This window comes from Nicotiana sylvestris, chromosome 8, assembly GCF_000393655.2.
Source record: "Nicotiana sylvestris chromosome 8, ASM39365v2, whole genome shotgun sequence".
NCBI lineage: Eukaryota > Viridiplantae > Streptophyta > Magnoliopsida > Solanales > Solanaceae > Nicotiana > Nicotiana sylvestris.
Window position 1 is genome coordinate 64,685,310 of NC_091064.1, and position 16,433 is coordinate 64,701,742.

Sequence of the window (16,433 nt, forward strand, 5' to 3'; positions counted from 1 at the left end):
GTTGGGGCCATGACATTGGTGAGGAGCAGTGTCAAAGGCAAGGCTGGGCGCAATGCCAGCCTTGGCCACGAAGCAGCTGGGCAAAACAGGCACATACTGTGCATAGGCAGCAGTTGAAAAACGTGTGCAACGCACATGGGAGGCAGTTGGTGGTTACAAACCACAACCAAGACATGGCTGATCATGGCCTAAAAATGGGGGCATGTTTTTGTACTTGTCTTAACTTGTTTGCCCATCAGTTGGGGCTTGTCAACTGATTGTATTAGCCTGCCTTATAAATATGTGCCTAGGCTGTCCTAAACAAGGCAGAAAATAGCCAATTTCGTCTAAGTCATTTCCTAAGGGTGGGAAAATTGTTTTGGGGCAGGGAATTCTTTGTCTTAGCCATAGGGTTGACTATTGTGTTCTTGTATTCACATATTAATACGACTTGGGAAGAAATTCTTGTATATCGTGTGTGCTTTTATTTACTGTTTTTGCTGCCTAAATCTTTCTAAGTTCAAAACGTCCCTAAAATAAAACTAAGTGTTGGAAAGGCTGAAGTCAAAGGCTGGGCTTGACTGTCGTACGGAGGTGAAGCTCGGGCAGAATTCGAGTGACATAAATCACCCCGGTGACAGTAATCACTGTTTCCACTCTATTGGAATATTGCTCAAAAATCATCTCAAGTAGTCTTCCGAGCACGGTAAACTACATCCATCGTAATTTTCATGAGATTCCACTTATTGTACGTATAGTTGTTCTTCAGCTATCCTATTCTGGGTTCAATAATCTTGTTAACCCTTTTACTGTCTACTTTTTTATCTTCAACTTTCCTATCCTGGGTTCAATAATCTTGTTAATGCTTTTATGGTCTACTTTTATCTTGTACAAATCGTTCGTACCTTTTCCTCGTCCAACAACGAATTTGCGTCCTTTTTCAGCAAGTCTTCCATAGTAAGACGATTACCAACCATACACCCGGTTCACCTTTTATCTGAGCTCGTTTTCTGTTGGTGATGCTAAGCTTCACTTGAGTATGACAAACACATTCTGGAAAGATGTTTACTTCATTTTTGACAATATTGAGCAATATAAGAGTTAAATTTTTCAACCCTCCATTGTTATACGACATTTGGAACTTCAAAAAGCATCGCTAAGTCCAAAATTTCAGATAGTATACTTTCTTCCAGTGTACGTGAGACAAAACAAATTAACCCCACCAGAAGGTATCATCACTGTGGACAAATACTGATATGTCAGAATCACCATTTCAAGAAAGCTCAACTATAGAACAACTTTGCACGGCTAAAAGCAAAAGAATTATAGTTAAAACTTCATCATTGGCGAAGGGTTACCACATATCTGATTTGCATTTTTTCCTGATCAAGCTGTCCATGTTTGCGGGGGAAGAATCTTCAGAAATTTAATCTGCATTTCTTATCAAGTAATCAATTACAACAACATTGTTGTGAAACGTGAAAAATCAGCATGTTTTATGTTACAGAATCATAATCACATAAATATCTAAATCATGAAATGGACATATCAACGCATCATCTTCTCCCAGCCTTAGCTCCAATCTGTAGGTTGTTCATCTGCTCAGACCCTGTTATAATATTGTGATGTTACTCTGCATAATTTGAGAAGATGCAAAGGTCCAGTTCCATTTAGTGTCTAGTTCCATTTAGTTAAGCCGGTTAATCAGTTGAAAGCCTAAGGACTTCTATATTTTGTTACAAAGAAGGAAACTTCAGTTTGGCATGCACATCCCTATTATTCTTGGGCATCAAGGTCAGGTTTTGACGGGTATTCAAGACCATGAAGAGCAGGTATCCGTCTTAAATCTTCTTCAGAGTAAGCTGGAATGAACCAATATCGCTTGTCCATGCCAAACACCTGATCCATATAATACAATCTTAGAACGTTAAAACAAGACATATCTAGCTTTTCTTTATAAATATACAACTACGTCTTAGTCCCAAACAAGTTGGGTGGGCTATATGAATCCTCACATCTCCATTCAAGCTCAATTCACACCGTCATTATACCAAATAAAAATAAAAGCGAACTTCTCTTTCTAAATATGAAACATATATATATAACATGTAACACGATGAAGGCGAGAGCCAACAAAACTCGATTAGGGGGCTCGTCGGGACCAGTTTGGATTAGACTATAGAATCTAATTTTGACTTACGTTAGAGTCAGTTTGGCTTAGCTAATTTAAAGTAACTGACAAGCATTAAGTGCTGAAAGGCATTTTTAAGTGCTGAAATTGGTAATTAGCAGTTGAAGTCTTTTGGTAAAAAGGAGCTGACAAGCACGATAAGCACTTTCCCCTGTTAAAAGACTTATACAGCCTTAAAGTTGTTTACATTAACAAGGACATGATTATTACAAGATTTCGAATTTCAAATGGATTCAACAACAACAACAACCCAGTGGTTTCCTACAAATGGGGTCTGGAGAGCGTAAGATGTACGCAGCCTTACCCCTACCTCTGGAAGGGCAAAGAGGCAGCTTCTGATAGTTCAAATCGATTCAAATCAAAAAAATTATGTTTCAATTTATTTTTAATTCAAACTTTAATAGATAAGCTAATTTTACATAGATAAAATTATTTTATGATAAGCTTAAATTTAACAATTAATAATTTGTTGATCAATGTTGAACCTTAGACGAAAAATATGAATAAAGAATACGCCATAGCACAAGTACAAAAAACAAAATGCATATATCAAAATAGCTCGAAAGGAACGAGGAAAAAAAAAAGGAGATTCAAAAGAAGTTGCAAAATACACAACCATACAACCTTATACAATAATACACCAGAGAATTTAAGAAAATAAGGAAAATTTTCTCAACCAAATATTGTCAAGGAGAATCTGCAAAATATTTGTTGTTGACATTGAAGAGGGGTGACGGAAGTTCAAGGTCGGGAAGAAAAAGTGGGAGGGACATCACCTAAGTTGCACGGACTCTTTGATTTTGGTGTCGCACCAGTCTCGACACGGGACGGGGATGGGAGCTGGAGTGGGAGCGGGATACGTCCCGGATTCGGGCAACCGACTTCGGACACTTTGACCGGAGTCCATCGAGAAATTTGGGAGAAAAATTGAGATTTTGATTTATCAAAATCAAAAATAAAACAGATTTAAGATATGGAAAATGGCATACCTTCAATATTGTAGTATTTTTGTCTCATATTTGCTACTTTGTGTGTCAGAAAAACCAAGAATTCAGTTCTGATTTCGGACTTCTTGTAGACCCAGCAGCGATCGATACAGATGGAACTTGGTGGAAGGCATTGAGTGGCTTTCTTTTTCTTTTATGAGGGAAGAACGAAGAGACGTGAACAAAGCGTGAATGACGATCTGTAAGAGCTTGAAAGAAGTTGGAGAATTTTGAGCATCCGTAAGAGCTTGAAAGAAGTTGGGGAATTTTGAGGAAGACGACCTAGAAGAGAAGTGAACTAAGCAAGATCTGCAGTTCCTTCCTAAAGGACTCTTAATTGTAATAATATAATAAGATAACCCCTTTATTCTCCATACTTGTGACACGTAATTGAAAGGCACTTAATTGCTATTTGTAAATGTTTTTTTCTCATACAATATAGGAATAATTTCTAAATTGATAATTAGCATGTTGATTTTTTGCTAAATAATTTATATATTTTAATCGAGCAAAATTAATTTATACGAAATTATTTACTAGTTGAACATAATTTATCATAACTTAGTATTATATAATTTTTAAATATGTATATTTTATTTCGAAAAACTAAAAGATTCTATGTCCAAATGTACAATCAAAATTAAGAAGTTTGAATCTCGAAAAAAAAATTGTATATAGGATAGAAGAAGTAATAGATATTGACATAATTTATAAGTTATATCGTCTAACTTTGATGTTGAAGTTTAAATTCTCAAATTAAATTAAACATGTGACCAACTTGTAACCACCAATTGAGGGAAATTGTGAATAACTAAATTGTAGAAAAGGCTAACTATAAATCAGATAATTTGAGAATGAATTGAAAATAACTAAGAATATCTTTATAGCTCTATTTTTTATTATTTTGAATTTCCTTAGCAGAATTCCCGCACCCGTATCCATATCCGGATCCGCACCCCCGAATCTTAAAATTTAGATTTTGCCGAATCCGATACTCGGATCCGTCCCCGTATCGGATACCCACACCCGAGCCCGAGCAACTTCGAAAATGTATCGGGTATGGATACGGGTAGCTAGAAAATTTTCTTAGCCGAATCCCCTTAATTATCACATAATTTATTAAAGGTAATCGATTTTATTGCACATCTAGTTAGTTTTTGCCCATCTTTTTTATAAGAATTGCAGCTACATTTTGTTACGAGTCGTAGTGATTTTTAAGCATAGTGCGGTTCATTCAAGAAATTCCTACCTCTTTCTAGTAATTAATAAGATACTAATAAAAAGTAGTGATTAAAATGGGTGAAATAATATTAAATCAAAAGGAGCATTTTATGTGATTTTAGGCAGCAAGAGAAGCATAAAGCCAATAATGTCAAAAAGACTTGGAATTCAAGGTCTTTCCTCCGCAATGATTTTTATGCAGAGTTCAACGCTTCGCTAAAACACAAAAATCATGCCCTTAACAACCATTTGGGGCACTTAATGCATCTTAATGCATTCCAATATGTCATGTTCAAGCAATAAGGGGAGTAATAGGAAATAGCATATATTTTCCAGAAAATGTGTAATAAATCTTGTGCTCTTTTCTTTTAATGTCAAGGTTCCAAGTAATAGATCCTATGATTCTAATTCAAGACTAGTTGCAATTGCAAAAAATGAGTTTATAACCGTACTTCTCAACTGCTGAATATCCAACAAATAAAAAATCATTCCCCTCTTATTTTTGCTCTTCCAGCTTTTAAGTTAGTTGTCTTCTATACTACCGTGTATAGAGCCTCCGATCTTGCCAAAAGAACATGTCAGGAACTTACATAATTGCACTCAAATAGAAAATGATGCCATAGTCCAGCCTGACACTAGGTCCTATACAAATGGTGATAGCTTTGTCTAGAATAATGACATGCAGGGGCGTATCTAAGTAGAGGTGTGTGGGCTCACGCGAACCCATGCTCCACTTCCTAAATCATGGATAGCAAGTCATATCTCTTCAAAACTACTTGAATATATATGTATGCACCCAAGTTCAAAGAGGTGTATGGTGCAATGGTTACTGGGTGCACCTCTATTTTCTTTAATTCATTATTGGGGGCACCTCTATAAGTGAGGTTGAGGGTTCAATTCCCACACGTTTTAGTTAAGTACTTTTTTCTGTCTGTCTATGTTTTTTTTTTTCGCCAGGTTTTTTGTTTGGTATGTTCTTTCAAAATCCCAAGTCTATTGAAATTACTATTCTCCTTTTCTAATAATAAAGTTTTATAGCAGCACTAGAGGATGTAGCATAAGTCGATGGGTTCAACTAATTCCAACACTTTGGACACAAAGTGTGTGTGTGTGCGCACGCGTGCGCGTGCATGTTTGAAAAATCATTACAATTTCAAAAATAAAATTGTTTGTTCAATGGTAAGAATCTAAAGGTTGAACCCGCCAAATTTAAATCCTAAATTCGCCTATTCATAATTCTTCACTCATCTTCTTGAAATCCTGGATCCGCTCATGGCGTCAAGTAGGTGATAGCTTTGTTGACTATGTTCATTCAGATAGCATAAGGAGGTTGAACCCACATTTCAAAAGTTAAAAGAGGTAAACTAGAAAGTGAAGATACAGCACAGAAGTTGCAGTTAAGTTTACCCACAATTCTTGTGTTATACTTTCTCCATCATTTTTCATTAAACTAATGGAATTCGTCATTGAATCACCGCTATGAGATAACAGCATTTTTGTATAACGTGATTAATTGCCATCACATGTGTATATCATATTGTGTCCTATCCAGATCCAGAAATTCACTTTCCACATACCTCAGAATGAGCACTTAGATCCAGTGTAATTGAAAGTGTTCTTTCTTCTGTAAATTTCTGTTGTTTTTAACATTCCAACCATGTGTTCCAGATTATTTCCATAAATCTCGTGCTTCATTATACAAACCATATCTTAAATTTAATATCAGAGCACAACATTATTTAGAGAAGCATCTAAAGCATCTATCACATAGAGAACAAACATTCTATCAGAACTAAGAAAATAACTATGGCAGTCTTGTGCAAAGTCATCTAACCTGTTCAAAGTTCCTCTTCCGACCAAGATCATAACGCCATTTTGGACTAGTTTTCTTCTCATATGCCTGAAAGCAAGACAAGCCTTCAAAACGTGCCCAAAACAGTAGTTTAAAAGAGAAAACTGCAAAGAAGTGACAAGGTACATGGGGCCTGATGCGAAAACGAGAAGTGAAGCACACGCTTCATTAAAGTGAAGCGCACAAGTCACAGAAAATTAAAGTGACAAACATATATGAATTTAGTACTATAATAATCAATTGCAATTAAACTAACAAATTATCCAGTTCATCAAAGTTGGGACTCCAAGAATCAGTCGCTTCTCATCAGGATCAATTTGATCCGTTATTATTTGAACCTCACGCTTCTCTAAAACGCATAGTTTTGCCCATGAAGCTATAACTCCTCGCTTCACATCAGGTCATCACTTTAAGCAACAAAGTGATGGCTTTCAATAACAATGGCCCAGAAAGCCTTATAGAGAAAAACTGGTTTCTATTAAGAAAGGTCCTAACATTGCTGTTGCATCCAACTCAGGGATTAAATCCCACCAATGATTGAACTAATGAAACCAAAATAGATGGCTAGGCTGGTTGGGTGTTCAGTACTTCAGTTGACTTTCAGAACCTTGTTTGCAAGTCTATAAAGGGATACCGAGTTTATTAATTCTGTGGGGGGTCATGTTCTGACTTGAACGGCCGCCACCAGATCCGCAGGTAAATCATAGGCTCTGGGTACATCTCTGGCTTTAAACAGGAGACCTAATGTAGGGAAAGCAACAGGAAATGAGAATTCTTTCTATACTTAAATTTATTTATTTTCTCTTTTGGGGATGACTGGGAACATACAAGAGCAATCTTCATGATTTGTAATAGCGGGAACCTAGTTTTTACAAGGTGATTGAACAAAGAATCAAATACAGATGATTCAATAATTTATCTAGCACCAGATAATTTACCAAACCGAAGACAGAAATTATAAGACTAGTTTTGACCTTACAACTGAAGAATTATGTGTACTGCATTAAGGATGTTTCAGATTATTAGGCCTTTCATAGAAGAATAAAACTAAAAACTTCAAGTTAAAACATGAATATGAAGAGTGTAAGTACCTCAATAGTTGTGGTATTACCGGCCACCAAAGATATGTGCATAATCAGAAATCCCAGAACACTCAAAGCAAATGCAAGGTTCAAGACTGAAATGCACAATTAATGTGGTAAATTAAGAGGACTGGTGCATCTCAAAAAGAAATCATAGATTGGGAGTTTCAAAAGACAACAGCTAAACCTTACCAAAAGCAAGGAATGTGGTTGCGAGGGTGCCCGGAGTCCCAGGTATCTCTCCATCACTGAAGAAAGCAATAAATTGTGGCAATAATGATAAAGTCACAACAGTGGTTTCCAGGAATGTGTAGAACTGCAGTAAGAAAGGTTATACTTAGTTGGAAAAAAGTTGGTACATATATATTGCAATGCAAAGAAGTGCTATGACAATTCCCAAATATGTATCTTTACGTGCAAGTTGAAGCATACAACACTATCGATCCTCCCAAATTGGGAGGGATTTTTGAAGAAAAAAAAAACAATTGAAGCATACAAATATCAACTGACAGGCACCAGCATGGAGGAAGAATGTGGACAAGGATAAACTCTCAATATCAACTATCACTTTCAATACTCTAAGAAAACCACATTGTATATGACAAAATGGCTAGACAAATTTTGGCAAATGCCATGTTACAGGAAACGGTGATAGAATAAGTTCCTCACAAATTAACATATAAAATGGCCAGTCAAATTTTGGCAAATGGCATGTTACAGGAAACAGTAATAGAATAAGTTCCTCACAAATTTACATTAACAGATTAACAATGGTCAGATCCAACAACAACAACAACAACAACAACAACGATCCAGTATAATCCCACAAGTGGGGTCTGGGGAGGGTAATATGTACGCAGACCTTACCCCTACCCCGAAGGGTAGAGAGGCTGTTTCCAGGAGACCCTCGGCTCAAAAAAGCAATAGGAGATGATATATTAGTACCATAAGAATGCATAATAAAAATAACAACAATATATAAGAGATATGAAATACAGAATACGAAATACGAAATACGAAATAGATGGCTGGTATAGCACAACTAGAAGGTAAAGCCCTACATCAATAGACGACCAATGACATTCCTAGTCTAACTCCTAACTGGATAGTCTCACTCTATTGTGCTGTAGAAATATTCACACTCTTCCCTAACCTACAACCTTAATGCTCGACCTCCATAATTCCCTATCAAGGGCCATGTCCTCAGTAATCCTAAGTCGCGCCATGTCCTGTCTGATCACCTCTCCCCAATACTTCTTAGGTCTTCCTCTACCTCTCCGCGTGCCCACTACAGCCAGTCGCTCACACCTCCTCACCGGTGCATCAGTGCTCCTCCTCTGAATGTGCCCGAACCATCTGAGTCTTACTTCCCGCATCTTGTCCTCCATGGGGGCCACACCCACCTTCTCTCGAATATCTTCATTCCTAATCTTATCCATCCTTGTATGCCCGCACATCCACCTCAACATCCTCATCTCTGCTACTTTCATCTTCTGGATGTGTGAGTTCTTTACCGGCCAACATTCAGTTCCATATAACATGGCAGGCCTAACCACTGCTCTATAAAACTTACCTTTTAGTAACGGTGGCACTTTCTTGTCACACAAGACTCCCGACGCTAACCTCCACTTCATCCACCCCACCCCTATACGGTGTGTGACATCCTCGTCAATCTCCCCGATCCCCTGAATAACCGATCCAAGGTACTTGAAACTACCTCTCTTGGGAATGACTTGAGAGTCAAGCCTCACTTCAACTCCCGCTTCCGTCGGCTCAACTCCAAATTTGCACTCGAGGTATTCCGTCTTCGTCCTACTCAACTTGAAACCTTTAGACTCAAGAGCATGTCTCCAAATCTCTAGCCTCTCGTTGACGCCGCCTCTTGTCTCGTCAATTAGAATAATGTCATCAGCAAATAGCATGCACCATGGAACCTCCCCTTGAATATGATGAGTCAGTGCATCCATCACCAGGGCAAATAGGAATGGGCTGAGCGCAGACCCTTGGTGCAACCCCGTAATAACTGGAAAGTGTTCAGAGTCGCCTCCTACTGTCCTAACCCGAGTCTTAGCTCCATCATACATGTCTTTAATCACCCTAATATAGTTACTCGGGACCCCTTTATCCTCTAAGCAGCTCCATAAGACCTTCCTAGGAACCTTATCGTACGCTTTCTCCAGATCAATAAACACCATGTGGAGATCCTTCTTCCTATCTCTGTACTGTTCCACCATCCTCCTAATAAGGTGGATAGCTTCTGTGGTAGATCGTCCCGGCATGAACCCGAACTGGTTGTCTGAAATAGACACCGTCCTTCGCACTCTCATTTCTACCACTCTCTCCCAAACTTTCATGGTATGACTTAGTAATTTGATGCCCCTATAGTTGTTACAGCTCTGGACATCACCTTTGTTCTTATACAACGGGACCATTGTACTCCACCTCCACTCTTCAGGCATTCTATTAGTCTTGAATATAACACTAAACAATGCAGTAAGCCATTCCAAGCCTGCTCTACCCACACACCTCCACAGTTCAACCGGAATTTCGTCTGGCCCGGTAGCTCTGCCCCTTCTCATCTTACGCATTGCCTCCATGACTTCATCGATCTCAATGTCCCTACAATTACTTAATTCATGGTGACTGTCGGCATTCCTCGATTCCCCAAGTATAATATCCTGATCCCCTTCTTCACTTAGAAGTTTATGAAAGTAGGTCTGCCACCTCCTCTTAATCTGGTCATCTCCCATCAAAACTTTGCCGTCATCATCTTTTATGCACCTCACTTGGTCCAGATCCCGAGTTGTCCTCTCTCTCGCCTTAGCGAGTCGGAATAACTTCTTCTCCCCACCTTTGTTCCTTAGTTCCTCATACAGACGAGCAAAAGCTGTCGTCTTAGCCTCCGTCACTGCCATCTTCGCCTCCTTCCTAGCTACCTTATACCTTTGACTGTTCTCTCTTCTCCTCCTCGTCAGTGCTCCCTACTAACCGTAGGTAAGCCGCCTTCTTTGCTTCCACTTTACCTTGGACAACTGCATTCCACCACCAATCTCCTTTGTGGCCACCATTGTGGCCCGTAGATATCCCTATCCGTATGCAGGGATATATCCCCATACTGCATATTACTGGTAGTCGTACATCTAGCAGGATAACATCTTCAGGAGAAACATGTCATATATGAAACTCCTATTATGCTTTTATATAAGAAACATAAAACTTACAACAGCTCATAATTGTTGTAAAACAAATCCAACCAAGGTCAGATTTGTGAATATGGTTTGTAAAACAGCAAATCAATCGAAATACTCAGATCATCCCCCCCCCCCCAAAATCAAAAAAAATGGCATAGCATTTGTGATACAAGAACATCGAAAGCACTCCACTTGACATGTAAGCAATGGCGAGGATTGTAAAGCCCCACAATTACTACGCGTGATAGGGATTAATCCGGAATTTAAGAAACTAAGTTGGAAGCAGACAAAGGCACAAAGGGAAGCTCAGCTACGTATGGCTGCGTAGCTACGCATGGTCTGCATAGGCAAAAACAGAAGGTGAAGCAAGAGGGCTACAGGGGAGAGGCCTCCTAAGTCCTACTACGCATGGAAGGAAATCTCCTAGGCATGGGAGGCCAACTCCTCTGCACGGGAGCTATAAGCTACGCACAAAGAGGTTTCTACACAAGCACAAGGCAGCTTCCACGGTAGCCAATTCCTACACCTAGCAACTGCTACGCACAACACCATGCGTAACAATTTATAGGGAGTGGCAAAAATGACCTAGAGGAAAGGACCAGACGGCCCAGCCCATGCATAGCTACACAGGTGGGTGGCGGGGCTATGCAGACCACTTTGGTCAATTTAAAGAACATAGCGGGGAGAGAGAGTAAGAGGAACTTTGAGCAAGTTTTTGAATCCTAGAAGGAATAAGGAGCTCTTCCACCGTAAATACACCCCAAGATAAGCATTTATTATTGATGCAACATTTATGATTAAAATCTCCAGGATTCCACCAAATTTCAAGAATCTCTAGAAGGATCCTGAGCTAGGGTTTTGAACTCAAAAGGTAACATCTCTACCCCATGTTCAAATACAACTATGAGATAGATATTTGGGAAGTATAATGGGTTGAGAATCACCATTTGAATGGGAAGATACACTAGTTCTTTAATGGGTCTTATGAACTAGGGTTTCTAATGAATAGTAAATGGGTAAAGACTAATGTTGGAATTGGGTGGTGATTTATGTCTGCACCTATTGTGTTGTGTAGCTTAAATTCTTAATAAGTCGATTGGAATACAAGGTAGGAGTAAGATCGTACACACTACCCTCACCTGACCCCACTAGTGGGATTTCACTGGGTATGTTGTTGTTGGAACAAAAAGAGCTACATTAGCTTCGAGACACTTAAAGTATGTTGAGTTGAACCCTTCCATAGAATCGTTTCTCCAAACTCCAACAACAACAAAAAAACCCAGTTTGATCCCAGCAGGTGGGGTCTGGGGAGGGTAGTCTGTACGCAGACCTTACCCATACCTAATACGGGTAGAGAGGTTGTTTCCAATAGACCCTCGGCTCAGGAAGGGCAAGAAGAAGAGGAGGAAAGCAAGGAAGAAGGATGGAAGATAAAAGAAAAAGGGAGAGATAAAGGATAAGTGGTACCAAATAATAGCAACAGGGAATACAATACCTGAGGCGAACAAAACCACATAACGTAATAAAAATCTAAGAATATGAAAGGACATGCATGCTACTAAGACTATGGGTGAACAACTATAAACTACCTACTAACCTTCTACCTTAAGCTTCGACCTACACACCCTCCTATCAAGAGTCATATCCTCAGTGAGCTGAAGCAACGTCATGTCTTGTCTAATTACCTCTCCCCAATACTTCTTAGGCCTACCTCGACCTCTTCTCAAACTCTCCATGGCCAACCTCTCACACCTCCTAACAGGAGCATCAAACTCCATGTTTTCTAAATGCTAGCTACATGACTAAATGGCATCCAAATTGTTAGTGTATAATTGTGGGTGCACTATGCATGTTTTCATCAAATGATATGGTTTCAAATGCTATGCTTCACATGACGAATATGATTATGAAAATTTCAAAATTTTGAATGAAAATGAATATGATGCTAAAGCTTTTCCAGAAAACATGAATATGACTCTATGGTTTTTCAAATGAAAGGCAAACGAATATGCAAATGGCATAAGAATTATATGTGGCTATTTAGCCTAAACTTTTTTTTTTCCAACTGCAGCTTAGCCTAAACTTAAAGACCATGATTAAGGGCCAGAAGTACCAAATGAAAATAAAAGATTTTGGGAATATCCTCAAATGACTAAGAAGGTATTTGCAAAAAAGGTCAAATATCCAAAGCTACACATGTCAGTGTAGGACTATGGTTGTATCCAATGGTTTGGACAATTAAATAATCACCCTTGGTTGAGTTATTAATGCTAGAAAAATTGTCAACATCCACACGACATTGGTAGGGTAGTGAGATGCCCAACCCGGTCGGGCTAAGATCGAAACACCATGGGTACACAAGGTGGCTTATAACTCCCACTAAAAGTTATAAATTTGTTTAAAGCTCAAACTCTAAGATGTTTATGAAATGAAAATGATATTGTTTTGAATTGCATATTATCTCTTCATGCTTTTTTTAAAATGTCTTGTCCCATTTCATGTGAGGGAATCGACGAGGTACGAGTACTTGTTGTTGTGTACACATCCCTTCGCCGTGGCGCTGCATCTCTTTTGTGGACCCTCGCTAGACACCTCCCTCATTCCTTCAGTCTTTTGGTGAGCCCTATTCTATGTTCGGGATAATCCTATTGATGACAAAAAACATTAATATTCTTTTTGATATAGTCGGGGTCTTGTCCGGCAATTCTTTATTCATATGGTCATAGAGGCTCCATAGACATAGTGGTCATGCTATCTTTTGTCATTTCCTATTGAGGTTACATATGGCATGTATGAATAACTCTTTCGTTATTTACAGCTTTACAAGTCTAAATGATGCATGAGTTACGGTTATTAGGCCATGAAGGGTTGGTTCGCTGTATCAAAGTAAGGCATTGATTGCCGTGTCTGCTTTCATAGGTTGGGCGTGACAGGAATGCTATAAAAGTGTACCAAACATAAATACAATGTTGTTTTAATTAAAATAGGGGACAGACCCTACGGTGTGGGATAACTGGGTATGTTGTTGTAGTTGTAGGGGACAGACTGCCTATGTTACTATTAGAGCAGAAGCCCAACAACCAAAGAAGCTAGCTGGTAAACAGAGAAGTCACAAAGAAATTTCATCTTCCTGAACACACATTATCAATTTTTATAAGATAATATTTTATTGACATTGTCAACAAACATAGTCATGCCAAGAGAGTAATTTTAGAAGCTAATAGCCAACCATATATAAGCTTTTCAACATTCATGAATTATGATTACTCACCAAGAAGAGAAGGAAATACTTGTAGTTTAATGCTCCAACACAGTTGACAACCCACACACAATGATGATCCATCTTTAGCACACACCTTCCACCTAAAACATGGAAACAGACGCAACTCAATCGCAAACGAAATAACAGAAAAAGAAATCATCATACGGTGAACAACAAGAACTCACAAACAGAACAGTGATGACACCGAGGCGGTTTTAACTGGTTGCACTTTCTACAAAAACGTATTCTTGGATTCCCCGAGTCAGCTGGCGAAGCCCCAAATTCTGATGCAGTTAACGGGTCAGCTTCCCCTCTTTCTTCATCCAATTCTGGCCTCCAATTTGGAGGCACACTACCAGGATCAGTAAAAACAACGGAGAAATAACACCACAGAAGCATCACCAACTGCAACCATCACAAATAAGTACTAGTTTAGCTACTTAGTAGCAAAAAAGTTTATCTAATCTTAAGAAAATTACTCATTTTATTATAGGGAGAAGCACATAAGCCACGGGATTGTAATTCAAGAATGACTAAGAAAAAAAACTTAATTTTAATTTCCCAAATTCCATAAAATATTCGCTTGCACCTCCCATCAAAACCCGAGGGAAAAAAAAAGTGAGAAAATGTAAATGCGTTAAACACCCAAAAATCATCAAAACTTATTACTAAACCCCCTCAAATATTCCTAAAGTACAAAAATTTGGAAGAAATTTACCAGACAATGGAATATGACGAGTACTAAAAAAGCGATGAAGGCATCAAGGAGACCGCCACTGCTAGCAAGGGACGGCCCATAATTAGTCAAAACGATGGCGTAATAAGTAACTCCCACAACTCCCATAACTAAAAGGATCATGATCGAACCGAGCCCTCGTAAGGCCGTACAAAATCTGAATACGTTCCATGCCATTACAGCTCCCGATCTATACATAATAACAAAATAAAATTACACCGAAAATCAAACGAAACAAAAAAAATGGGCTCTTTAAGAGGAATTTTTTAGGGTTTATGAATATATAAATGTATGTAAAGTGGAATGCATTGGTAGGTGATGGAGTGAAATAGTGAGGAAGAAGGAAAATTGGTGCTCGTCAGAAGGATAAAATTGAGATTTGCAGAGGTCAAGCTGGGAAAATTTGTGCACCTAATGAGTAGTTTACTGTATTTTAAGATAGAGGTTTTGTTAAGGCAATAGTATTGTACTAGTGTATTTGTAACAGTATTTGTCCGCACTTTTTGCGGTCATTAAAAAAATATATAGGTATACATAATTTATTTGTAAAAACTGAATAAATCAAATATTAGTAAGTATTTTATGACACTATGATTGCAACTTTCGTACCTTCAACACTATACATATTATAAATTTGTTATGGAAGGATAAAATTGTCCCCACATCTATAAGGGGATTAATTTGTATATATAAAGTTGATGCGTATTTCTTAATCAATTATCTCTTTGATTTTCTAAAAAGTTTGGAGTTCAAGAAATATGTGTTCTTTTTAACAGAATAATAAATATCTTTATTTAATATATGCATATCTAACTTTATTTTTTAAAATCTTAATCGAATTTTCTCATTACATAAAAAAGAATGTAAAATTATAATACAGATAAAAGCAAATTAAAATATAAACAAAGACATTTGCACATGATGAAACAATAATAAAAAATAAAATAAAAATAAAAAGGAAGTTGCACCCATCTTGGCCATTGATCGTTTCTATCTTGAAAAACACAATAATTTCATAGAGGAAAGGATTATTTCTTTAGATGTGATCATCTTTTTTAAGAGACTTGTAAACTCAATTCGTGTCCTTCATAGTAGCTTGAAGATGGTTTTGCTTAATATTTTTAAAAATAAAAGATCTCATCTTAAGTATTGCCATGAATTCCTGTGTGATTTCTTTTTTACAGTTCTTGCCTTTATTACTTCCTTTAGTGAAAATCAACTACCAAATTTTATTTTTAGCAATGTTATTTGTTGAGCGCTCCAAGTTGGCATATTCCTTAAAACTATTGTAGAACTATTCTACAATATATGTATTTATATGTGTTTTGACCTTTAGTATACATCCAAAATATATTAACATCAGAAATAATATACTTGAGTAAACATTAACTATTGATATTAGTACCTTATTATGCTATCTGTCATATTTAATGATATCCTACATCATGTCACGAAACGATACTATTATTATTAAATAAAAGATCTCAAAAGATATGTAATATATACTGAAATTTATAATTGAGAGAAGAAAATTTAAAGAGATATGTAAGCGTGAAGATGGAAGTAAAGTTTATAAATTTTTCGAGTAATTTTAAGAGGGTAGTAGGGGTGGGCATAAAATCCGAAAAACCGAATTCCGAACCGAACCAAATTAATTTGGTATTTTGGTTTCGGTTTTTTCGATTTTTCGGTCTAATTCGGTTATGAATTTTCGGTATTTCGGTTCGGTTTTCGGTTTTATAATTCTACAATTTTGGTAAACCGAAATACCGAAAATTCATACTACTAAGCCCAATTATAGGCCCATGCGGCCAACCCATGCATCCCCACAATCCACTAACACCAAGGCCCAGCTCCCTCAAGCCTCTCAACTCCCAACCCAAGCCCGGTAGAATTACCCACTACACAGTACACATTACATTACTCATTAGGA

General features: G+C 37.8%; 1 protein-coding gene across 2 annotated transcripts; it reads right to left on the bottom strand.

Annotated features, from left to right (window-relative positions):
• Window positions 1–1,085: 1,085 nt before the first annotated feature.
• On the bottom strand, window positions 1,086–14,920 carry LOC104245114 (probable protein S-acyltransferase 14). Of its 2 annotated transcripts, none has more exons than XM_070153309.1 (7): window positions 14,483–14,883; window positions 13,950–14,169; window positions 13,774–13,865; window positions 7,504–7,627; window positions 7,321–7,406; window positions 6,212–6,277; window positions 1,086–1,410 (listed from the first exon to the last, which is right to left on the bottom strand). In XM_070153309.1, exons 1-7 carry the CDS (start codon window positions 14,696–14,698, stop codon window positions 1,366–1,368), a joined length of 849 nt encoding a protein of 282 aa, XP_070009410.1. In that variant the 5' UTR covers window positions 14,699–14,883; the 3' UTR covers window positions 1,086–1,365. The 2 variants fall into 2 exon arrangements, with proteins under 2 accessions (XP_070009410.1, XP_070009409.1); XM_070153308.1 differs by having other exon boundaries at window positions 1,397–1,878; window positions 14,483–14,920.
• Window positions 14,921–16,433: the final 1,513 nt, after the last annotated feature.

Excerpts from the sequence above, each read along its gene's own strand:
- LOC104245114 (XM_070153308.1), bottom strand. The coding sequence starts at position 14,698 with ATGTATAGATCGGGAGCTGTAATGGCATGGAACGTATTCAGATTTTGT. Across the intron at positions 13,866-13,949 it reads GTGTCATCACTGTTCTGTTT|GTGGAAGGTGTGTGCTAAAG; the intron begins GTGAGTTCTTGT and ends TCCATGTTTTAG. Across the intron at positions 6,278-7,320 it reads GTAATACCACAACTATTGAG|GCATATGAGAAGAAAACTAG; the intron begins GTACTTACACTC and ends TCTTGCTTTCAG.